The 25,424-nt window shown below is 39.7% G+C and overlaps 1 protein-coding gene across 1 annotated transcript; it reads right to left on the bottom strand.

The window, feature by feature from the left end:
• Positions 1–7,077: 7,077 nt before the first annotated feature.
• LOC136155816 (olfactory receptor-like protein OLF4) lies at positions 7,078–15,746 on the bottom strand. Its single transcript, XM_065917953.1, has 3 exons — positions 15,253–15,746; positions 10,854–10,860; positions 7,078–8,019 (listed from the first exon to the last, which is right to left on the bottom strand). Exons 1-3 carry the CDS (start codon positions 15,744–15,746, stop codon positions 7,078–7,080), a joined length of 1,443 nt encoding a protein of 480 aa, XP_065774025.1.
• Between the last annotated feature and the right edge of the window lie 9,678 nt (positions 15,747–25,424).

The following is a 25,424-nucleotide window of genomic DNA, read 5'->3' as shown; positions in this document are numbered from 1 at the left end:
TATATCACTATTTCAATTTTTTATTTTTATAACAAAAGACATTGAAGGAGATACTATGGCAGCAAGTTGTTATAATATGAAATAGAAGCACTGTCTGAGTTAGAGTTTCTTCTTACTTAGAAACATATGGATTCCAATATGCATGTGGAAGATAAGGGTGACATTTATTCAAATGCAAAGATGAGAAGTTTTCAAATAAAGGCTGAACATGATGCAACTTTTAGAATAGATTTAGAATGAAAGGACCATGAAGAGTAAGAGATGTGGAAGTAATTCAAAATATGCAAAAGAGTGAGGTATTTGCACCACGTATGAAGAACAACATTCCTTTTCAGTTTTGGTTTAAGGCAAGGATTTGCAAGCGAGCAAGGATTTGCAAGTGAAGAATATTTGAGTGATGGCTCAATTCCTTCAGTTAAAAAAATATTGGAGAGAGCATGAGATGACTGACACAGGTTTTACCACACAAAATTTAAAATTCTCAGAAATTCTGCACAAACAATTTTATACATTATGACATATCTAAGGGCAAACAACAATCTTGATAATAAAAATCCAATTTTTAGTTTGAAAGCATATAATAATTGAAAAAAAAAAGGAGCAAAAATATGCTGAATTTCCTATATGAAAGCAAAGAACTTGACTGGTCAGTTTTTAAAGGTGTCAGTATGGGTTAACAATTCTACCAGATCAAATCAGTGAATTAAAGGAAATCAGTCCTGAATATTCACTGGAAAGACTGATGCTGAAGCTGGAGCTCCACTACTTTGGCCACCTGATGCAAAGAGCTGTCTCACTGTGAAAGACCCCTATGCTGGGAAAGATTGACGGCAAGAGAAGGGAATGACAGGGGATGAGTTGGTTTGATGGCATCACCGACTTGATGGGCATGATTTTGAGCAAGCTCTGGGAGTTGGTGTTGGACCAGGAAGCCTGGCGTGCTACAGCCCATGTGGTCACAAAGAGTCAGACATGACTGAGCAACTGAACTGAACTGAATTATTCAACACATATATTTAATATTATGCATAATTAATTAATTGCAGGATAAGCTCTTTGGCATGCAATTTTGATGTAATATATATTTTTTAATTTTAATATTAGAGGGATGGGATGGAGAGGGAGGCAGGAGGGGGGATCGGGATGGGAAACACATGTAAATCCATGGCTGATTCATGTCAATATACGGCAAAACCGCTACAATATTGTAAAGTAATTAGCGTCCAACTAATAGAAATAAATGAAAAAATAAATAAACAAAAAGTCTCTCTCACACACACACACACACACACACAAAGAGAGAGTGGAGACACTGAAATGTATGCCCCATCAAGGGCTGTTTCAGGGGAAAAGTTTGCCAGCATTCTAGATCTTATTCTTCATAGTTAAATATGCTTCTGATAGAAAAACAAGCTACACCACTATACAACACTCCACAGCTAATACCCTATAACTCTTCTTCAGTTAATGGCAGACGTGATTGGACTTAGGTTCTACTTTGACTGAAAACACTTTGCACATCACACTCCCTCTTCCAAATGGGCCTCTATGGCCATCATTTAATGGCTAACACTGACCCTTGCATTGTCAAGCTCAGTACTCACTTCTTTTTTCAGCATCATGAAATAATACATGATTAATTAATCATGTACTAATTAATTAATCATTTATTTATCAGTCAAGACAACAAACAAACTCAGTGTTCATGGCTCTGGTTTAGTCTGCATTGGCTCTCATATGAACTGAGGTGAATATTCTTGGCTGCCATTCCCTTTGGCCATATCTTGCAGTATTTACTGGGCTCCTGGACTCACCTGGGTGGAGTTTCTGAGAGGAAAGTCTCAATATAGATGCCCCAGCTCCGCTTGGATGGTTGATGATGGAGATAGAAACTCTGTCTACAGATAAGACAGTGGGATGGAGTCAAGCACTGGTCCCCCAGCTAGAGTTTTGACTCTGCAAGCATCAACCATGCCCCAATCTAGTCCAAGGTTGCACAGGCAGAGGGACTGCAGCACAGGAAATATTGATGGCTCTTTATGTCTGCTCATTAGCATGATTCCCTTTTGTAACTACCACCTCTAATGACTGATTTCCCTGAGGGACACTGGTCTGGTCAGAGAGGAAAAGATTCCTGCTCATACTCTGTGTTTAGGTTACAGAGTATATAGCTTTACAATTTCTGCACACCAAATTGCCTTCACCTGAACTTTTGAGTGAAAGTATATGCATTCATTCCAGATGTGTGATCAATTTTATTATTTCTATGCAAGGACTCATGAATCACACCAAATAATATATATCTGAAAAAGTTTGAATTGGTATTCTCAAAGAAAATTGGTATTTTCAAATACTTAAAATCAATTTTTTTTAAAATTTTAAACTCAAGACAAATTAAAAGGGATTAATAAATTAAAAGGTATTATTGTTGTTTTGTTGTTAAGTCATTTCTGACTCTTTGCAACCCCATGAACTGTAGCCTGCCAGATTCCTCTGTTCATGGGATTCCCCAGGCAAGAATACTGGAAAGGGTTACTTCTATATTGTACATTAATTGTCCATTTATTCCCATAATCTTGATAGGAATATAAACTGGTGCAGCTACCATGTAAAAGAGTAGGGAGACTGCTCAAAAAATTAAGTATAAAATTACCTTATGATCCAGGTATCCCAATTTGAGTATTTATCCTAAAAATACAAAAACACAAATGTGAAAAGATACGTGCAACCCTCACTCCATCACAACATTATTTTCAACAGCCAAATATGGAAACAATCTAAGTGGCCATCAATGAATGAATGGACAAAGAAGAAGTCATATATGTATGGAAAATGTAATGCTACACAGTTATACAAAAATGATGGAATCTTGGAGGGGGACACTAAGATGGCAGAGTAAGAGGATGGGGAGCCCACCATGCCCAAAGACACATCAAAAGTAACCTACACGTGACATATGCACACAACTGAGTTTAAAGTAGATAACTAACAAGGACCTACTGTACAGCATAGGGAACTCTATCCAGTACTCTGTAATAGCTTACGTGGGAAAAGAAGCTAAAAACATCGGATATACCTACATGTATTGCAGATTCACTTCTCTGTACCCCTGAAACTAACCCAGCAATGTATATAAGTTATACCACAGTAAAATGTTTAAAACATAGTTGCAGAAATAAAAACATGTGAGAAAGTTCAACATCCATTCATGATATAACAATCTTCATCAAAGTGGGTATAGAGGGCACATATCTCAACAAAATAATGGCATTTACGACATAAACACAACCAACCTCACATTCTACAGTGAAAAGTTGAAAACACTTCCTATAATTTAGGAACAAGACAAGGATATCTACTCTCTCTACTTTCAATATTCACTATTAATACTTCAAATTCCTTACAACATTTCCCACAGAAATAGAATTAATATCCCTAAAATTCAGGGCTTCTCTGGTGGCTCAGATGGTAAAGAATCAGCCTGCAATCGTGACTGCAGGCTGGTATTGCAGGTTCATCAACCCCTGGGTCAGGAAGATCCTCTGGGGAAGGGAATGGCTGCCCACTCCAGTGTTCATGCCTAGGGAGCCCCATGCATAGAGGAACCCTGGCAGGCTACCATCCATGGGGTTGCAAAGCAATGGACACAACTGAAGGACTGACACTCATGCGCGCCTAAAAGTCATATGGAACTACAAAAGAACCTGAATAGCCAAAGCAATTGCAAAACAAAATCAAACAACTAACCAAACAACTCTCCCTCCTATGACAACAAAGCTCGGCTTATCATTCTCCTAAACTTCAGGCTATACTGCAAAGCTGCAGTCATCAAAATGGCATGGTACAGGCACAAACAATCAATGGAGCAGCATAGAGAGCCAAGAAATAAACCACACACTTATGGCCAATTAACCCATGACAAAGAAGGTAAGAACAATAATGAGAAACAAAAAGAGTCTTTCAGCAAGGGTGCTAGTAAAACTGGACAGCTACGTACAGGGAATTAGATTAAAATATTTCTCACACCATATGCAAAAATAAAGACAGTTGGATTAAAGACTTAAATGTAAGACTGAAAACCATAAAAATCATAGAAGATAACTAGGTAGAACAGTCTTTGAGCTAAATAATAGCAATATTTTTTAGATCAGTCTCCTAGAGCAAATGAAATAAAAGCAAAAATAAACAAACGTGACCTAATTAGACTTGAAAGCTTTTGCAAAGCACAGAACGCCATTGAGAGCTTATTGATAATACATGTAACTATATGGCTGATTCATGTCAATGTATGACAAAACCCACTGAAATGTTGTAAAGTGATTGGCCTCCAACTAATAAAATAATATTAAAAAAAAAAAAAAAACAATCAAAATAAACAAATGTGAAGGCAATTGGAAAAATCTGCTACTTCTTATTTTGGGCATTTGCACTAATATTGGAGAGAGCATTCATGCTCATTCTATTTTTCAAGTAACTTCAAAAAACTCTATTAAAATGTGGTCCTATTGAGGTTACTTTCCAGGAAACCAGGGGAAATTGTAATAAAATAAATACTTGTGGAGAAAAATAGGTAAGCATGAATTACAGGCTGGGCAAGAATTCAACCTCTCTTGTCAGTTGCCCTTTGATCATAAAAATGGAAGAGATCTCTGATTATAATGAGAATTTATAATGGATGATATTTAAATGGACATGCATTGATTCTTTTATTATTATGGCTAAGTTTAGAAAAAAGTGAGATATTTCATTTAGAGCTATGGAAAGATGCATGAGTGGGAAGTACTGTAAATTTTCAAGGGAAAACAGGAATATAATATAGCACATCTCCTAGATATAAATGAGTTCTTTTCCAAGAGTGTGTTCTTCAGTCCAATTTGTTCACAAGTCCAACAAAGTTGGCCTAGGTACCCAGCTAGCACAATCACAAACATAATACTATAATCAGTTTCCCTGGAGAAATGGCAACCCATTCCAGTATTCTTGCCTGGGAAATCCCATGGAGTAAAATACTTGGTAGGCTACAGTCCACTGGGTCACCAGAGTTGAACATGACTGAGCAACTAAACCACAGTCATCACTGTAATAGGTTTATACTATTTTTCACGCAAATAACACATAAAAAACAAGTGCAAAACATAAAGAAAACTTTCTCAATCTTACTGTGCAGTGCCTTGAAAAGTACAGTGGTAGAGAACAGCAGCTGGCATATAGGGGTTGGTGTTGAGTGAATAGACAGAATTACTGACTGGAGGAGGGAGAGGAGATGGACTAGGGCAGAGAAGAAGGACCATTAGCAGTATGAGATGGAAGTTGAAATTTCACTCATGCCTGATGTTGATGGCACAGGTTCTGGTTCCTTGCTGGATTTATTTGGCCTACCCTCTTGGAAAAACTTCCCAGTAGCTCCCGGGCTACTCTGGTAGCTCAGTTAGTAAATAATCCACCTGCAATGCAAGAGACCCTGGTTCAATTCCTGGGCCAGGAAGTTCCCCAGGAGACAGGATAGGCTACCCATTCCCATTTCAGTATTCTCTGCCTTCCCTGGTGGCTCAGATGGTAAAAAATAAATAAATAAATAAAATCCACCTGCAATGCAGGAGACCTGGGTTCAATCCCTAGGTTGCAAAGATGCCCTGGAGGAACGCATGGAGACCCATTCCAGTATTCTTGCCTGGAGATTTCCATGGACAGAGGAGCCTGGTAGCTACAGTCCATGCAGTCACAAACAGTTGGACACAGCTGCATGACTAAGCACTTGAAAAAACAATCTGCTGATGTCTTGATGTAGCTTTTTCTCCTATCAGTGATGACACGGCAGCACTGGATTGCATTCTGAACAGCTGCTGCAGCCTTCATGTACCATTCTGCAATCCTAGGTCCCATGCCTCAAAAGCTCATTTGTTCTTGTGGTTCAGTTGCTCAGTCATGTCCAACTCTGTGAGACCCCACGGATGGCAACACACCAGACTTTCCCATCCATCACCATCTCCCAGTTTGCTCAGACTCATATCTATTGAGTCAGCGATGTCATCCAACCATCTCATCCTCTGTCGCCCCTTCTCCTGCCCTCAGTCTTTCCCAGCATCAGGATCTTTTCCAATGAGTTGACTCTTCTCATGAAGTGCCCTCTCAAATAAAGAAATTCCCTGACTATTTCCTGTGTCCTGGATCTCTCCTGCTTTTCAGTTATATCTTCTTCCTCTTGTCTCTCTTATTAGTTTTGCTGGCCCTCCAGTTCCTTTTTTTCACCTCACTCCACTGTCTCAGTTTTTTTGTATCCATCATTATTACTCGGAGCTTTTTAGCTGTGCCAGCAATATCACGATTGCTTTTACGCTTGCTTCTGGACATCCTGGGCTTGAAATAAAGATAGAGTACTACTGTACCCTATATAATACTCTCCACACACACACACACACACACACACACACACACACACATTATGTCACCTAAAAGGTCTTTTGGTCAAAAAGAGCATGTGTGAATATATATATATATATATATATATATATGTATATATATATGTTTATACATGTATCTATATAGAGAGAGACACTCACAAGTTGACACTTAAACAAGAGAGTTAAGGGTTCTAACTTTTCACAGTCTGAAATCCTCCTGTAACCTGACAGTTATTTTTCTATATCCCTGATACAATCAACTGTGATAAAAATAATATAAATCCTCCTGGTTGTTAAGTGTATTTTTAAATGATTAATGTAACTCATAACTATTACTTCTGGGAAATAGGAGAAAAATTGTTTTGAATGGCATGTGTCATTTAAGAAGTAATTATTGTTAATAAATCTATGATGCCCCATCAAATAATAGAATCTCCAAATGTTTTGACCCAAAGGTAGGAAAATTTTGAAGTAGGAAAAAATAAAAACTACCTATAGATAAGAAAAGAAAAAAAGCTTAATAAGGAGAGTTCCTAAAATTGCATAAAGATGCTGAGTTCAAAGGTGAAAAGACAAATGTAAATCCCAGGAAACAAATAGGAGAAAATTTTATTCCACAGTGATCAAAAAATCACAGTTTCTGGTTCCAAGGCATTGAGTTATGCAATCCAGAGGACTAGGGTATTTGGTCTTTTAATCTTGGCATAAAGTAGAATCTCTTCAGAGCCCCTTTTATATCTTGATTTCTCAGACTGTAGATGAAGGGTTTCAGCAGGGGTGTGACCACCGAGGACATCACCGAGGCAATGGTACTTGAATGTGAGGTGTGGGTAGCAGCTGAGCTAAGGTAAACTCCTAAAGCTGTAAAATAAAATAGGGAGACAACCAAGAGGTGGGACACACAGGTAGAAAATGCTTTATACCTCCCCTGAGACGATGAGATTTTACATATGCAGGAAACTATTTTAGAGTAAGTATAAAGGATACCAGTAAAAGGAATGACACCCATCAGGACAACTGCAGAATACATCACTATGTTATTAAGAAAGTTGTCAGAACTGGCAAGTTGTACCACCCGACTGAGTTCACAGAAAAAGTGGGGGATTTGCATTTCTGGACAGAAGGACAGTCGCAGCACCATTAAGCTGTGTAGCAAGGAATGCAAGGCAATGAGCACCCAGGATATCAGAACCAGCAGTCCACAGAGCCAGGGGCTCATGATGACCATGTAATGCATGGGGTGGCAGATGGCCACATACCAATCATAGGCCATCACACTCAGGAGAATGTCATCTAAATCTGCAAAGAGAATGTAAAAATACATCTGGGTGATGCAGCCTTCATAGGTGATACCTTTGCTCTTGTTCTGGATATTCCACAGCATCTTTGGGATGGTGGTGGAGGTGAAACAGATGTCTACAAAGGACAGGTTAGAGAGGAAGAAGTACATGGGGGTGTGGAGGTGGGAGTCTGAGCTGACAGCCAAGATGATGAGCAGGTTTCCAAACACAGTGATCAGGTATATGGAGAGAAAAAGCCCAAATATGAGGGGCTGTAGTTCTGCTTTCTTTGAAAGTCCCAGAAGAAGAAATCTTGAAATTTGTGTATTATTACTTGGCTCCATGGTGTGGGGGTGGCTACCAGGAAAAAGGAAAATAATGACAATTTTTACACCTACTAATTAACATAACTGAAATACTGTAATTTCTGTTTAGCCCTCAAGAATTTGATGTTGATATTTTATTTGCAGATAAGTTCTCTTTTAGAGTATGTGTATATGTTGAACTGCTTCAGTTGTGTCCGACTCTGTGCGACCCCAAGGACCAGAGCACAGCAGCCTCCACTGTGTATGGGATTTCCCAAGAAAGAATTCTGGTGTGGGTTGCCATGTTCTCCTCTAGCGGTTATTTCCAGCACGGGGTTTGATCCTGCATCTCTTGAATGGGTACTGCTTGCAGGCAGATTCTAAAAGACTGAGTCACTGCGGAAGCTCTTGAAGCTATACTTCATTTAATTTCTGACTAGGAATTTTTGACCCATTTTCATCACATTTGCTAAGAGGTCATATATTGTAGAGTTTTAATGTGATATTCCTTCATTCTTTTGAGAAATACATATTTCGTGCTAGCCATGTTCCAAGATACTTTGGCCACTTCATGCAAAGTGTTGACTCCTTGGAAAATACCCTGATGCTGGGAGGAGTTGGGGGCAGGAGGAGAAGGGGAGGACAGAGGATGAGATGACTGGATGGCATCACCGACTCGATGGACAAGAGCTTGGGTAAACTCTGGAAGTTGGTGATGAACAGGTAGGCCTGGTGTGCTATGATTCATGGAGTCCCAAGGAGCCGGACATGACTGAGTGACTGAGCTGAACTGATATTCCAAGAACATGGAGACAAGAAGTAGAAAATGCTGAAAAGGAAACCTCTAGCAATCCAACGATGGGGAATGAGGTTATGTGCATAAAATATGATAGAATATGTCAGAATGAGATAGATGCTCTGACAAAACAAAGCCAGGTATAAAAGAAAAAGGTAGGAGGTGTTATTTTGTCCTGAGTGTTCAGGAAAGTCCAGCAAACTAGGTGATGTTTGAAAAGATTCTTGATGAAAGAGAGACAAGGAGATAGTGTGATATCAGAATTGTGTGCCTGGAAGAGGGAGCTGCCACTGCTAAGGACCTGAGGAAGATGCTTGTTCCACATGTTCAAGTGCAAACAAGGAAACCAGTGGGCCAGAGGGAAAAGCAGGAGGGGGAGTGATTAGAGATGGTGTCAGGGATACTGAGGAACAAGGTGGCTTTCCTGCTACAGCTGAACCTTCCGTCCACAAAGAATCCCTCCTTCCATGAGGTTCCTTACACATTATCAATTTAGCTATAAAACCATCCTAATGAATTATATCAGATTCACTTACTGATTCTATCTGTTGCTGTGATCTGTGTATATAAGTCATTTAGCATATGGGTCCTGGTGCCTCTGCTGTAAGAACTGTCCTCACTTTCAAAACAAAAGCACACACACACACATACACGCACACACACAGCACACACACACACAGCACACACACACACACAGCACGCACACACACACACAGCACACACACACACAGCACACACACACACACACAGCACGCACACACACACACAACACACACACACACACACACAGCACGCACACACACACACAGCACACACACACACACACAGCACACACACAGACACTCAGCACACACACACAGAACACACACAGAGCACACACACACACAGCACACACACATACACACATACACAGAGCACACACATAGCACACAGCACACACACACAGCACACACACACACACACACACATGTTCTGTGTTGTGCCACCATCATACACTAGTCACCCAGATTCACCCTGTTGAGGCTGTGAGAGGTTACAGCTCAGCTGGTCAGGTCAAATAGTTATTCTCCAAAGGAATATATAATTTTTAACATGATATTCCAGTTTATATACTTTTCATGGAACAATTAATGATGGGTTCATTTTGGTATAGCCAATGTCTGCTTGGTATTTTGAGAACAATTAAAAGGATGAGAGTGAAAGAAACGGAGAAATGAAATAATGAAATGGATATATGGACATGAAGGGAAAACTACATCCAATATACTCAATGACAGCTGAGACAATGCAATAAAGAAAGACTTCCTTGCTTCATCAACATTCCAACTCCAGCGACTTCTCCTTAATTTGGGAAAATAATACAGAAAAATATCTTTCATCTAAAAACATAGAAAAATGATATACTTATGACATGGAACATCTTACAGCTTGAATATCCCAAGAGGAAAAGAAAACAATGAAATATAAGCTACCAATTCAATATCAGAAATAGACAAAATACAACAGAAGTTGGATATGTCTTATGTGAAACATATAAAGCAATAGGAGATTTTTCTTTTTCCCCTATTTTTTCCTCTTGTTCATAAATAAGGTCCGTATACTAGTTTTCTACTTTTACTGGAAGCATTTTATGCCTCCTATTCCTTCTAAAAGGATTTTCTTGGTGGCTCAGAAAGTAAAGAATCTGCTTGTCAATGCAGGACACATAGGTTCAATCCCCGAGTCAAGAAGATCCCCTGGAGGAGGAAATGGCAACTCACTCCAGCATTCTTGCCTGGGAAATCCTAGGGACAGAGGAGCTGGGTGGGTTAAAGGCCATGGGGTCACAAGAATTGGAGCAATTTGCAACTAAACCACTAACATCATTCCTTCTCATCTTTCACTGTTACAATTTAATTGTCAAGATTGACACTTGCACTTTCAAATGCAATGTTCACTTTATTTTTAGACCATAAATAAGTACATTAATATTAGGAAAACCAGAAAACAACCACAATGACCTCTGGCTTCTGGGCTATGTAAGATTGGTCCTCAGTGACCTCAGGTACACATTCCAGGCTTCTATCATCACTGACACTCTCCTGCAGGGTCTGTGGAGCTGTCAGACTCACCTGCCTGCAGATTGAGAGAGAAGGCTTTTCCAGTAGAAGTCAAAATTCCTCCTAAATGATTACTGATACAGACAGAATGTTTTTCCCCAAACAAGAAACAGGAGCAGATAAAAATGAAGCATTGCTTCCCAGACAGATGTAGAACTTCCAAAGCAAGAACCAGGCCCTCCCCAACCAAAGTGGCAGAGGCTTAGGGACTGGAGCAGAGGAGATATTTGGAGTTTCCTGTGTCAGCTCATTAGGCATGTTTCCTCTGGTTACTCCAATCTGTAACTACATGATTTCCCTTGGGGACATGTTTCTGGACAGAATGGATTTTTTCACCTGCTGATTCTCTGTTCCTAAGACACTGCATACAACTTAGGTGAATTCATTTTTTATTACTCCTTCCTCTTAGTTCTCTTGCTTCCAAAGCCCTAAGGTTCCCAGCATGTCATCATGTCCCTGAGTACAAGATTTTCTTTAAATTGTAACATTCAGGATTTGTCTTGACTAGGTCCCTTGGGTCTTTTATGCTTTGCCTTGGGGCAGGGACGGAACCACTGAAATCTCTAAAAATAATGATTGTCCTCTTCAAAACGGTGGATAACTTTGCTACTTTAGAATAAAACCATGGTTAATATACTCCTTGGATGCATGCTACTTTTTCCAAGTCAATTAGAAATTTCCCAGTTATATCAGAAGTTAAGAGCTATCCTTTGATTCTTCATTACTAATGCTTGTACCTATGAAGACATTTATATGCTAATATGCACCATAAACTATCTTAGCGTATTATTGTGTGTGTGTGTGTGTGTGTGTGTGTGTGTGTGTGTGCTCAGTCACATCTGAGTCTTTGTGATCCCATGGAATGTAGACTGCCAGTCTCCTCCGTCCATGGAATTTTCCAGGCAAGAATACTGGAGTGGGATGCCATTTCCTTCTGGCCTCTAGACAAAGAGGAAGCCTTATCTTATACCTGACTCAAGTCCAAGCCATCCATACCTCTTAGCAAGATGACTGCAATCAGTATACCCCAAAGAAAGGCATGAATTTTGATAGCATCAGATCTAGTTCTTACAGTAAAGTCACTGGGCACACATCAACTGTATATAACTCTTCCCACAGAAAGAAACAACTCTAAGACAGCAAGAGTTAACTGTGACACATAAATTCAGAAGACAGACAAAGATAAACACAATGAAAATACAGAGGAATTTGTCCCAACTTAAATAAAAAGATATCATGTCTAAAAAAAGCTAATGAAAGAAAAACAAACAGTTTACCAGATTTGGAATCAATGCATTTGTAAAGATATAAAACTCCATTTTCTCAACCTAAAATGATTCAAGAAATCTTCCAAAAGAAGTTTTATTTCCAGTATTCACCCTGTGCATATTGTTAATAATGGAAGACCATAAAATATTTAATTTTGTGTAAAAAGGTCTGTTGAATCTGTTATAATTTTAATAGGGAACTATAAAATAAAAACTAGTTTGAACTCAGCATTCCATTAAATGAAATGAACAACTAGAAGTAATTAATAATATATCAGGTGATACAGAAGAATGCATAACCTAACTGAAATATAGAATCATGGAAATGATTCAGTCAGAAAAGAAAAAAGCAGATTAAAAAAGGGAATAATTTGAGGGATGTTTGAATGCATTAAGAACACCAACACTGGCATAACTGCAGTGCCCAGGAAGGAAAAGGCAGAAGGAAAGGTCATCAGAACTTATGTGATAAACTTATGTCTGAAAAGTTCCCAAATCTGAGTAAGAAAGCAAATTCAGGTGCCAGAAGCGAAAAGAGTCCCCCACAATGACAGCAACAAAACCTACACCAAGATACAGCAATTAAAGTCACAAAGTTAAAGATACGGTTTTCTAAAGTCAGCAAAAATAAAACAGTGTCATATAAGATGGAAGCACATAGGTCTATCAGCTGATTTCTTTTCTTTTTTTTTTTTTTTGCAGAAACTTTATACGATATAATGGGGAGGCATGATATATTTAAAGTGTTGAGAGGGGAAAATGTGCAAACTAGGGCTTTCTACCCAGAAAGACTAATATCTAGAATTGAAGGAGAGATAAGGAACTTTTCAGACAATCTAAGACTAATAGAATTTATCAATTCTAAAGGTACTCTACACAGAACATTATAGGACCTTCTCTAAGAAGGAAGGAAGAAAGGCATAGCAAGTGGGAACAAACTGTAAGAAGAGGAAACCCTGCGAGTAAAGTCTGACGCGGAGAGAGGCTGAGGGTCAGATCACTGAGCTGGTGTGAGGACTCAATAGACCAAAAAATCCTAAAATCAAGTATAGCTGCAATAAGAATGAAAGGGATAACTAAGGAGGTATCAAATGTGACTTCAGAGACATAAAATGTAGGGCAGGGAGTGAAAATGTAGTGTGATCAGTATGTGTATGAACTTAAAAGACAACTTGTTTTTATCAGCAGACATTATTATAGGCCATCATATGAAGACACTTTCTTTATCATACATCAAAAATCTACACAAGGTAAAACCTAGAGAGAAAGGAACACAAGCATATCACTAAATAAATCATCAAATCATAAGAAAAGAACCACACACAAAAAAAGAAAAACAAAGAATGACACTAACAGAAAACAAGTTAACAAATTGGCAATAAGCAATACCTATGAAAAATCTCTTAAACTGCCAGTAAATTAAATGATCTCCTAAGAGACAACTTAAGATTAAATATTGAAACCACTAAGATCATAGCATCTGGCCCCATTACTGCATGGCAAATAGAAGGGGATAAGGTGGAAGCAGTGATAGATTTCCTCTTCTTGGGCTCCAAATCACTGTGGACGATGACTGCAGTCATGGAATCAGAAGATGATGGCTTCTTGGCAGGAAGCCGACAATAAACCTAGACAGTGTGTTGAAAAGCAGAGACATTACTCTGCCAACAAAGGTCCACATAGTCAAGGCTATGGTCTTCCCAGTGGCCACATGTGGTTGTGAGAACTGGACCATAAAGAAGGCAGAAGGTGGAAAAATTGATGCCTTTGAAATATGTTGCTTGAGAAGACTCCTGATAGTCCCTTGGACAGCAAGGAGATCAAGCCAGTCAGTATATTTTTTGTTTTCCATTTATTTTGATTAGTTGGAGGCTAATTACTTTACAATATTGTAGTGGTTGTTGCCACATTGACATGAATCAGTCATGGATTTACATGTACTCCCCATCCCGATCCCCCCTCCCACCTCCCTCTCCACCGGATCCCTCTGGGTCTTCCCAGTGCACCAGTGTTGTGTAACTGACCAGCACTTGTCTTTAGGGAGATCAACCCTGAATATTCACTGAAAGGACTGATGCTGAGGCTGAAGTTCCATCATTTTGGTCACCTGATGCAAACAGATGACTCATTGGAAAAGTTGCCTACTGCTGGGAAAGATCAAGGACAGAAGGAGAAGAGGGCATCAGAGGATGAGATGGCTGGGTGGCATCTCATGTTCAATGAACATGAACTTCGGCAAACTCTGGAAGATGGGGAGGGACAGGCAGGCCAGCCGTGCTGTAATCCGTGCAGTCACAAAGAGGTGGGCACAACTGCGTAACTGACCAACAACAGACTAAACGCTCTGATGAAAAGACATTCCTCCTGATGAAGTCTCCATGATTCTATGATACTCCATCAAAGAAATGGATTTCCAAACAATTTTGAAACAAAGATAGGAAAATGGTGGGTAGGAAAAAGTAAAAACTGTCCATATATAAGGCGGAGAATACATGTAAAAATAGAGTTCCTAAAATTCTATAAAGATACTGAATTCAAAGAAGGAAAGAAAAATGGAAATCCCAGAAGATAAGGGCAAGGAGCAAAATTTCTTTCACAATTATCAAAGAACAATTTCTGGTTTTGATACTTTGAGTTACGAAATCCAGAGCACTAGTATTATTGGTCTTTTATACTTGGCATCCAATACAACCTCTTTAGACCCTCTTTTATATCTCGGTGTCTCAGACTGTAGATGAAAGGGTTCAGCATGGGTGTGACCACAGTGTACATCACTGAGGCAATTGTACTTGAATGTGAGGTGTAGGTAGTCCCAGAGCTAAGGAACACTCCTAAGGCTGTAAAATAAAATAGGAAGACAACTGAGAGGTGGGACACACAGGTGGAAAATGCTTTATGCTTCCCCTGAGCTGATTCGATTTTACATATGCAGGAAACTACTTTAGAATATGAGTAAAGGATACCAGCAAAAGGACCACCACCCACCAGGACAGCTGCAAAATACATCACTATGTTATTAAGAAAGTTGTCAGAACTGGCAAGTTGTACCAGCTGACTGAGTTCACAGAAAAAGTGGGGGATTTGCACAAGTGGACAGAAGGACAATCGCAGCACCATTAAGCTGTGTAGCAAGAAATTCAAGGCAATGAGCACCCAGGATATCAGAACCAGCAGTCCACAGAGCAGGGGGCTCATGATGATGGTGTAGTGCAGGGGGTGGCAGATGACCACATACCGATCATAGGCCATCACACTCAGGAGAATGTCATCTAATCCTCCAAATAGTATGTAAAAATACATCTGGGTGATGCAGCCTTCATAGGTGATACCTTTGCTCTTGTTCTGGATATTCCACAGCATCTTTGGGATGGTGGTGGAGGTGAAACAGATGTCTACAAAGGACAGGTTGGAGAGGAAGAAGTACATGGGGGTGTGGAGGTGGTAGTCTGAGCTGATGGCCAGGATGATGAGCAGGTTTCCAAACACAGTGATTAGGTACATGGAGAGAAAGAGCCCAAAGATGAGGGGCTGCAATTCTTCTTCTGACAGTCCCAGAAGAAGAAATTCTGAAATTCGTGTGTTATTCTCTGATTCCATGGGGTGGAGATGACTATCAGGAAAAAGGAAAATAACATGACTCGTTTGCACACAAACTAGCATTATTCACATAGCTGAAATACTGCAATTTTTATGTAGCCCTCAAGTAATTGATCTTAATATCTTATTTATTGAAATATTCTCTTCCAAAGTATACTCCATTTCATCTCTGACAAAGAATTTTTGTCCCATTCTTATCACATTGGCAAAGAGCTCATCTATTCTTGAGTTCTAATGAGGTGTTTCTTCATTTATTTGAGAAATACATATTTAGTGCTGCCCTAGTAGAAAGTGCTGAAAAGTAATCCTCTCCCAGTAGAAAGATGGCAAATGAGGATATTCAAATAAAATATGATAGAATATGTCAGAATGTCACATGCTATGAAGAAAACAAACCAAGTATAAAGGAGAAAGTGACAGGAGGTGTTATTTTGTCCTGAGTGTTCAAGGAAGAGCTTCAAACTAGGTGATGTTTAAGAGCCTGAAGAAAGAGAGAAGAAGACTTTGTGATGTCAGAAGAAGTGTGTGCCTCGCAGAGGGAGCTGCCACTGCTAAGGACCTGACACAGACACTTGTTCCATACGTTCAAGTGCAAACAAGGAAGCCAGTGGGGTGAAGGAATAAGTAGGAGGGGGAGTGATCAGAGATGGTGTCAAGGATGTTGAGGAACATGGTGGCCTCCCTGCTACAGCTGAACCTTCAGTACATAGAGAATCCCTCCTTCCCTGCGGTTCTTGCACTTTATGAATTTAGTTTTTAAAACCATCCTGTGAATTATACCAGTTTCCCTACTTAGTTCCATCTATTGACCAACTTCTGACATCTGTATAAGTCATCTTAACATAAGAGTACAGATGCCTCTTCTTTAAGAACTGGTATCTCTTCACAAGGAACAGGCAAACACACACACATAAACACACACAATGCTTCTGGCTTGTGTTACTATCATAAACTGGTCACCCAGATTCACCCTCATTAGACCATGAATGGTTACACATCAAGCTGCTCAGAGCAAATTATTATTCTCCTAAAGAATGTATTATTTTTTACCCACAGTTTCCAGGAATTTTTTTTAAATGAATGTGTCTTTTAGTTGAAGGATAATAACTTTACAGAATTTTATCATTTTCTGTCACACCTCAGCAAGAATCAGCCATAGGTATACATATACCCCCTCCCTTCTGAACCCCCCCCCTCCCATCTCCTTCCCCATCCCACCACCAAATTCCAGTTTATAAAATTCCCATAGAACAATAAACTTGGATTCAACGCTGGTATGGCCAGTTTCTTCTCAGTATTTAGAGAAGAATGAAAAGCATGAGAGAGAAAGAAAAAAAAGAGAGAAATGCAATGGACATAGGCAAATTAAGAGGGAAAATATCCAATAAACTCAAATGAGCCCTGAGACAATGAAACAAAGAAAATTTTCCTTCCTTCATCAATATTCCAACTCCAGTGGCATCTCCTTGACGCCCAGAAAAAATAATAAAAAATATATTTTTCCAAGGACATAAACAAGGATATATATTCATGACGTGATATATCTTACACTTTAAATATCCCAAGAGAATAAGCAAATGGAATATAAACTACCACTTCAGTTCTAATGAGATGGATGAAACTGGAGCCCATTATACAGAGTGATGTAAGGCAGAAAGATAAACACCAACACAGTATACTAATGCATATATACGGAATTCAGAAAGATGGGAATGAAAGGTTGTTGCTGAACGATAAGACGCCGGGATTCTTGGCCTCCAGAAAAGACGAAATCAATCCAGGGCCAGAGACGAGGCTTGATCGCTCAGAGCTTTTGTGTAATAAAGTTTTATTAAAGTATAAAGGAGATAGAGAAAGCTTCTGACACGCATCAGAAGGGGGCAAAAGAGAACCCCCCCTCCCCCCAGTCTTTGGCTGTATGTTATATAGTCACTCACAGTCTGTTAATAAAAAGAAAGGAATGTCATAAAATTTAGAATGGCACCAGATAATTCATCCCTGGCCATGAAACGATTGACTTGAATCTTGTAGAAGGGCAAAATACCAACAAATAGTTTCATTTACATAGATTAGGGAAACAATACCTGAGTAAGTAAGTTAGGCCATTTGGTGGAACCAACTTGAAGATAGAGTCTGGGGTACATTAACATAGCTTAAGACAACATTTCCATAAGAAAAAGAAATGTATCAGTTAACTTAAGGTTTGAGAGTAGTTAGCTTTAGGTGAGACCAGGTGTCATGGCAACACAGCATTTTAAGAGAAACCTCCTTTTAAATTTGTATAGAGAAGAAAAAACATATCGCTGGTTTGTTTCTTCCTGCCTCTTAAGAGAGATAAATATAAAGAACATTACAGTATACTAACAGATATATACGGAATTTAGAAAGATGGTAACGATGGCCCTATATGCAGGGCAGAAGAAGAGATGCAGAAGTACAGAACAGACTTTTGAACTCTGTGGGAGAAGGGGAGGGTGGGATGTTTCGAAAGAACAGCATGTATATTATCTGTGGTGAAACAGACCACCAGCCCAGGTGGGAGGCATGAGTCAAGTGCTCGGGCCTGTTGGACTGGGAAGATCCAGAGGAATCTGGTGGAGAGGGAGGTGGAATGGGAGACCGGGATGGGGAATTCGTGTAACTCTATGGCTGATTCACATCAATGTATGACAAAACCCACTGAAAAATAAAAATTAAAAATAAATAAATAAATAAAAAATAAATAAATAAAAAGAGAGATAAAAATGTCTGGCACTTGCAGCCTCTTTCCTCCTTTGGAGACCCCTGGGCTTCCTGCCTGTTACCCTCTCAGTAACAATAACCCTATATGCAAGACAGGAAAAGAGACAAAAATGTATAGAACAGACATTTTGGACTCTATGGGAGAAGGTGAGGGTGGGATGATCTGAGAGAACAGCATCAATACACTTATATAATTAAGTGTGAAACAGATCGCCAGTCCAGGTTGGATGCATGAGACAAGTGCTCGGGGCTGGTGCACTGGGATGACCCCGAGGGATGGGATGGGGATGGAGGTGGGAGCGGGGATCGGCATGTGGAATGCATGTAAATCCATGGCTGATTCATGTCAATGTATGGCAAAAAACACTACAATATTGTAAAGTAATTAGCAATATAAATTTTAAAAAAAGAAATAAATACAACAAAGTTGGATATATTTTATGTGAAGATGCAGAATACTTCTTTTTCTTGAGGCGTTTTCCTACTTGCTTACTTCAGTTCATAAATAAGATTATTAGACTTACTGTCTACTTTTACTGGAAGCCTTTTATGCCTCCACTCCTTCTAACGGGGCTTCTTTGGTGGCTCATTGGAAAAGAATCCGCCTGCAATCCAGGAGGCCAAGGTTCAGTCCCTGGATCAGGAAGATCCCCTGGAGAAGGAAAGTACAACCCACTCCAGTATTTTGGCCTGGGAAATTCCATGGACAGAGGAGCCGGGTGGGCTAAAGTCCATGGGGTCACAAAAGGGTCAGACACAACTTAGCGACTAAACCACCAACACCATTCCTTCTAACTGAACTTCCTCTGTTATAATTTATCAACATTGATGAGTGAAGAGTTCACTTTCTTTTTAGACCTAAATACATACACTAATATTAGGAAAGCCAGAAATAACCACAGTGACCTCTGGCCTCAGGATATGCTAGATTGGCCCTCAGGTGACCTCAGGTACATGTTCCTGGCTTCCATCCTCTCTAAACCTCCCCTGAAATGTGTGTAGAGCTCTCACCTGCCTGCAGACTGAGAGAGAAGGCTCTCCCTGTAGAATCCAAATCCTTTCTAAATGATTAATGATACAGACTGAATTTTTGTGCCTAAACAAGACAACAGGAAGGGATAAAATCAAGCATTGCCTCCCAGACAGATTCAGGGATCTAAATTAAGGACTAGGTCCTCACCAACCAAAGCGGCACAGGCGGAGGGGCTGCAGCAGAGGAGATATTTGCAGCTTCTTGTGTCAGCTCACAGTGCTTCTCCGGTTGCTCAGTAATAAAGAATCCACCTGCAATGCAGGAGTCACAGGAGATGGGGGCTTGATCCCTGAGTCAGGAAAATCCCCTGGGGGACTGCATGGAAACCCACTCCAGTGTTCTTGCCTGGAGAATCCCATGGACAGCATTGCCTAAAGGGCTACAGTCCATGGGTCATAAGAGTTGGACAGGACTGAAGGGACTTAGCAAGCATGCACACATGTCAGCTAATTAGGCATATTTTCCTTTTGTTACTTCAGCCTCCAAGTACATTATTTCCCTTGGGGACGCTGGGCTGGACACAATGCAATTATTCTTCTGTTGATTCTCTACTTCTAGGTGATTGCATTATAAGTTGGCTGACTCAGTTTTTATCACTCCTTCCCCTTTAATTCTCCTGCTTTCAAAGCACTAAGACTCCCAGAACCTCATCATATCCCTGAGGTCTAATTCTTCTTTAAACTATCACACTGAGGATTTGTCTTGACAAGTTCCCTTGGGTCTTCAAAGTTTTGATTTGTGGTAGAGAACAAAAAAAAAACAAAGAAGTACTATTTCCCTCTTGAGAACTGAGGATAACATTGCTCCTTCAGTGTAAAAGTGTGGGTATTAAACTCCCTGGATTCATGCTAGTTTTTCCAAGTCAATTAAAAGTTTCTCAGTTATATCAGAAGTCAACAGCTTCCCTTTAGGCTCTCATTATAAAAGGCTTATAACTATAAGACAAATATTTATATGTTGATATGATATGTGAAAAGTGCTCAGTCCTGTCTGACTCTCTGCTTCACATGGACAATACATTCCATGGAATTCTCCAGGTCAGAATCCTGGAGTGGGTAGTGATTCTCTTCTCCAGGGCATCTTCCCAACCCAGGGATCAAGCAGAGTCTCCCACATTGCAGGCAGATTTTTTACCTACTGAGCCACAAGGGAAGCCCAGGAATCCTGGAGTGGGTAGCCTATCCCTTCTCCAACGGATCTTCCCAACACAGGAATTGAACCAGGGTCTCCTAAATTACAGGCAGATTCTTTATTAACTGAGTTATCAGAGAAGCCTGATATGATATTAACATGACCATAAACCAGATTTCCCAGGTAACTCAGTTGTAAAGAATATGCCTGCCAATGCAGGAGATGTTAGAGATGCAGGTTTGATTCCTGGGTCAGGAAGATTCCCCGGAGGAGGAAATGGCAACCCACTCCAGTATTCTTCCCTGGAGTATCCCATGGACAGAAGAGCCTGGCAGGCTACAGTTCATGGGGTTGCAACCAGTTGGACACAACTGAGTGACTAACACATGACCATTAAACTATCTTAGCATGTTACAGTGATTGTCAGATTTAATTTTTTAAATAGTGCAATTTCTGAGGTAGCACTTTTATGAACTCCATTCTCCATTGTAAGAATGGAACTCAGAAGGATTTTATGTTCTGCTTAAAAGCACAAAAAAAAAAAAAAAAAAAAAAAATTTAAAAAACCAAGCAAGGACAGGAGTCTGGATTGAGGTCTTTTAGTTCTGGGTCTCTGGCCCAGTGATTCTCAACCAGACACAAATTTGACACTGGAGATACATGGCAATATCAGAAGGGATGCCACTAATCTCCTATAAACCACAGAACAGCACCCAATACAAATAATTCTCCTGCCCAAGGCAGCATAAGAATGTGAGAAATTCTGTCCAGACAAGAATATCTATAAATTCACTGTTCATACAAATCACCAAGGTCTGCGGTTCCAATGCAGATTCGGATTCCTCAGGTCTCTAGTGGTCCAGGAACTGTGTTTCTGATAACTTGAGCCAGAATATCAGATTCCAGTTCAAATTCTTTACACTCTGAAATAAAGGGAAATTCTTTAATATGACCACTGGTGGTCGTTTGATTCTTGCCACTCCAAATAATCTTTTCAGATCCCTTTGTATGTCTTCATACTTAGACCATAGATCAAGGGGCTCAGCATGGGTGTGATCTCAGTACATATTCCTGAGGTGATTGCACTTGACGCTGAGCAGAAGGGCATGAGTAGCCACAGGGCTGAGGTCCACTCAAAGCCTGTCCAATGAAAGAAGGATACAAGTGAGAGGTGAGATGGACAGGTGGAAAGCACTTTGTACTTCCCCCAAGCTGATGGTGTTCCAGATAGAGAGGAACCCATCTTAGATAAAAGGATCGCAGGTAAGACATTTGTTGCTCAGTCACTCAGTTGTATCTGACTCTTTGTGACCCCATGGACTGCAGCATGCCAGGCTTCCCTGTCCCTCACCATATCCTGGAGCTTGCTCAAACTCATGTCCATCAAGTCAGTGATGTCATCCAATCATCTCATCCTCTGTTGTCCCGTTTGCCTCCTGCATTCAACCTTTCCAGGCCTCGAGAGTCTTTTTTAACAAGTCAGTTCTTCGTATCAGGTGGCCAAAATATTGGAGTTTGAGCTTCAGCATCAGTACTTCCAGTGAAAATTCAGGATTGGTTTCCTTTAGTATTGACTTGTTTGATCTCCTTTCAGTCCAAGGGACTCTCAAGAGTCTTCTCCAACACCACAGTTCAGAAGTATCAATTCTTCAGTGCACAGACTTCTTTATGTTCCAACTCTCACATCCATACATGACTACTGGAAAAACCATAGTTTTGACTAGATGGACTTTTTTCAGCAAAGTCCCTGCTTTTTTTTTTTTTTTTTTTTTAGTCCCTGCTTTTTAATATACTATCGAGGTTTGTCAAAGTTTTTCTTCCAAAAAGCAAGTGTCTTTTAATTCCCTGACTGCAGTCACCATCTGCAATGATTTTCTAGCTTAAGAAAATAAAGTCTCTCACTGTTTCTATTGTTTCCCCATCTCTTTCCCTTGAAGTGATGGAACCAGATGCCATGATCTTAGTTTTTTGAATGTTGAGTTCCAAGAATGCTTTTTCACTCTCCTCTTTCACTTTCATCAAGAGGCTCTTTAGTTCCCTCTTCACTTTCTGCCATAAGGGTGTTGTCATCTGCACTACTGTGGTTATTGCTATTTTGCCTGGCAATCTTGAACCTAGCTTGTGCTTCATCCAACCTAGCATTTCTCATGATATACTCTGCATAATAGTTAAATAAGAAGAGTGACCATATACAGCCTTGATGTACTCCGTTCCCAATTAGGAGCCAGTCCATTAAACCTGAAATATAACAGTTTCAAATTACATCATCATGTCATTAAGAAAGGTGTCTTGAACTGTGGAGTCTCTGCTAAGGAATTTGTTGATAACCCAATGCAGTTATCTTTGCAGGGTGCTCACTTTTTTTTCTGGGTACCTTTAATATTCTTTCCTTTTAATAACTTTATTGAAATGTAATTGATTTACAGTGTTATATTAGTTCCAGGTATACAGCAAAATTATAAATATATTCTTCTTCAGATTCTTTTTCCAGTATAGATTATTACAAGATATTGCATTTATTTCCCTGTATTTAATTTCCTAGGTCCTTCTTGATTGCCTATTATATATATATATATATATATTAGTATATAAAAGCAGCATTCTTTCACTGACTTAAAAAAAAATTCTTTATTTATTTGCTGTATTTCTGGCTGCCCCGAGTCCAACTTGTTCTGCCGGGGCTTTCTCTGGTTGCGGAGGTGGGGACGCTACTCCTCACTGCGGTAGGAGGACTTCTCACCCCGCTGACATCTCTTGCCGCAGAGCGTGGGCTCCACACTGCAGGCTCAGCAATAGCGATGCCCCGGCTTCGTGACTCTGGGGCGTGTGGAAACTTTCCAGACAAGGGATCAACTCAACGCCTGTTCCCGCCTTGGCGGGCAGATTCTTACCTACTGACCCACCAGGGAAGTCTTTTCTTTCATTGACTTTTGACAGTTTTAATGCGTGTGTGTTGGAGAAGGTCCTTTGTGTTCAAACATTCATGTGTCCTATTATAATACCTCTGTGGATGTGTGCATTCGATTCCTTCCGAAGACTTGGAAACTTCTCAGCTGTTATTTCTGTACATAATCTCTCTGTTCCTGTCTCCCTCTCTTCTGCTTTTGAGACACCCAGTATCCTTCTTACCTCTTCTAATAGAGTCAGAATTTGATTCTGTATTTTCACACTTCTGTGATTAAATCTGCTCTTTGGATCTCAGGGAAGACCTAACAGGCTAAACTTTTCAACACACTAGATGAAGGAGACACAGGAGGGTCTCTCTCTAGGAAGACCCCACAAGGTCCTACTCAGTTTCACAACAACTAACTGATAGAATAATAAAATTGAATTGAATTTAATGTAATTGTAATAGTCTCATTCTGCTTGTTTGAAGCATTTATTTTGATACATGAAGATAACTGTCATGACTACACTGCTATTCACCTTTATTTTATATAAAATATGAAACAAAAAAAGTGAAACAGTGTCTTTATTGGTATCCGTTTGAGGTCATGTGGAGAGGGTGGAAGAATATGTATGCTTGCACAACAGGATTCCAAGCTTTCCAGGGACTCATCCTTTAATTTTGAGGATGATATATAATGGTTGATATAAATACCATTCATTTTCTACCCTTTAGTGGTTTTGAGAAAATTCTGAGGAGTGGAAGAGATTTCATTTTGAGGATTGGAAGGAATCATATTTTGTGGAGGCAGTGGAAATTACAAACAGACACAAGACAATAATTTATTAAAAACCAAAACATGCCTACAGTTCTTCAGCTCAATTAATACACCTTATAAATGAACACTGACAGTCCACGTGTTAATGAGTACATGAGCTGCTACATGCATCTTCCTCACAGATTTAATATCTGTCTCACCACACTTAGGTTTAACCCGACTCCAGGGCCTGTGTGCTCCGTTCCTCTGTCATGTCCTACTCTTTGTGACCCTGTGGACCTCACCCGCCAGGCTCCTCTGTCCATGGGATTTTCCAGGTACGAATATTGCAGTGTTTTGCCATTTACTTCCCCAGAGGATCTTCCAGACCCAGGAATCAAACCTGCATCTCATCTCCTGCATTGACAGGTGGGTTCTTATAATTAGCATCATCTGGAAAGTCGACTCTAAAGCCATACTATATCTATTTATTTCTTTATAGGTAACTTCAGAGTAGATTCCACTTGGAGTTGTATTTTATTGCCAATGACTAATTGCTAATGACTGTGGTAGACCAAATAGACACAAGGATGTACAGAAGACCAAAAGCCTAGTGAGAAAAATACCCTTGACTAGTGACAACAAGCACTGTGTTAAGTTTGAATTACCAAAGAGAGCATTAAGGGAGTGATATGTAAAGAACTATTTTCACAAAAGTCAGAAACCGTGGTCTCAGATTCGTTTGCCAGGAAGTATTTCCCAACTTATGGGAATGGTACATCTCATGACTATATCTTTTAGTCAAACAAAAGGAAAAAATACTCAGTATGACCTATTTTATTTTATAGGAAATAATTATTAAGAGATCCATGTAGACTCCTGAAATAAATGTCTGTATTTTCAAATACTTCACCTCCAAGATTGGAAATGTAATTGGGAGAGGAGGAAAAATCAAGCATATCAGAAACATCACAAAATACATAAATTGTATAAAATCAAAATCAAAATAGAAATGCCAAATAGAAGAGAGAAAGCTCTACTTCCACAATTTGATCAAAGACTAACAACATTGACCTCAGGCTTTGAGTTCTGCTATCATGGGTCCTAGGACAATAGGGCATTTTACAG

The sequence above is a fragment of the Muntiacus reevesi genome, chromosome 1 (genome assembly GCF_963930625.1).
Source record: "Muntiacus reevesi chromosome 1, mMunRee1.1, whole genome shotgun sequence".
Lineage (NCBI taxonomy): Eukaryota > Metazoa > Chordata > Mammalia > Artiodactyla > Cervidae > Muntiacus > Muntiacus reevesi.
The sequence above is the reverse complement of the archived record's forward strand: the minus strand, read 5'-3'. Positions and strand labels throughout refer to the sequence as shown.

Excerpts from the sequence above, each read along its gene's own strand:
- LOC136155816 (XM_065917953.1), bottom strand. The coding sequence starts at position 15,746 with ATGGAATCAGAGAATAACACACGAATTTCAGAATTTCTTCTTCTGGGA.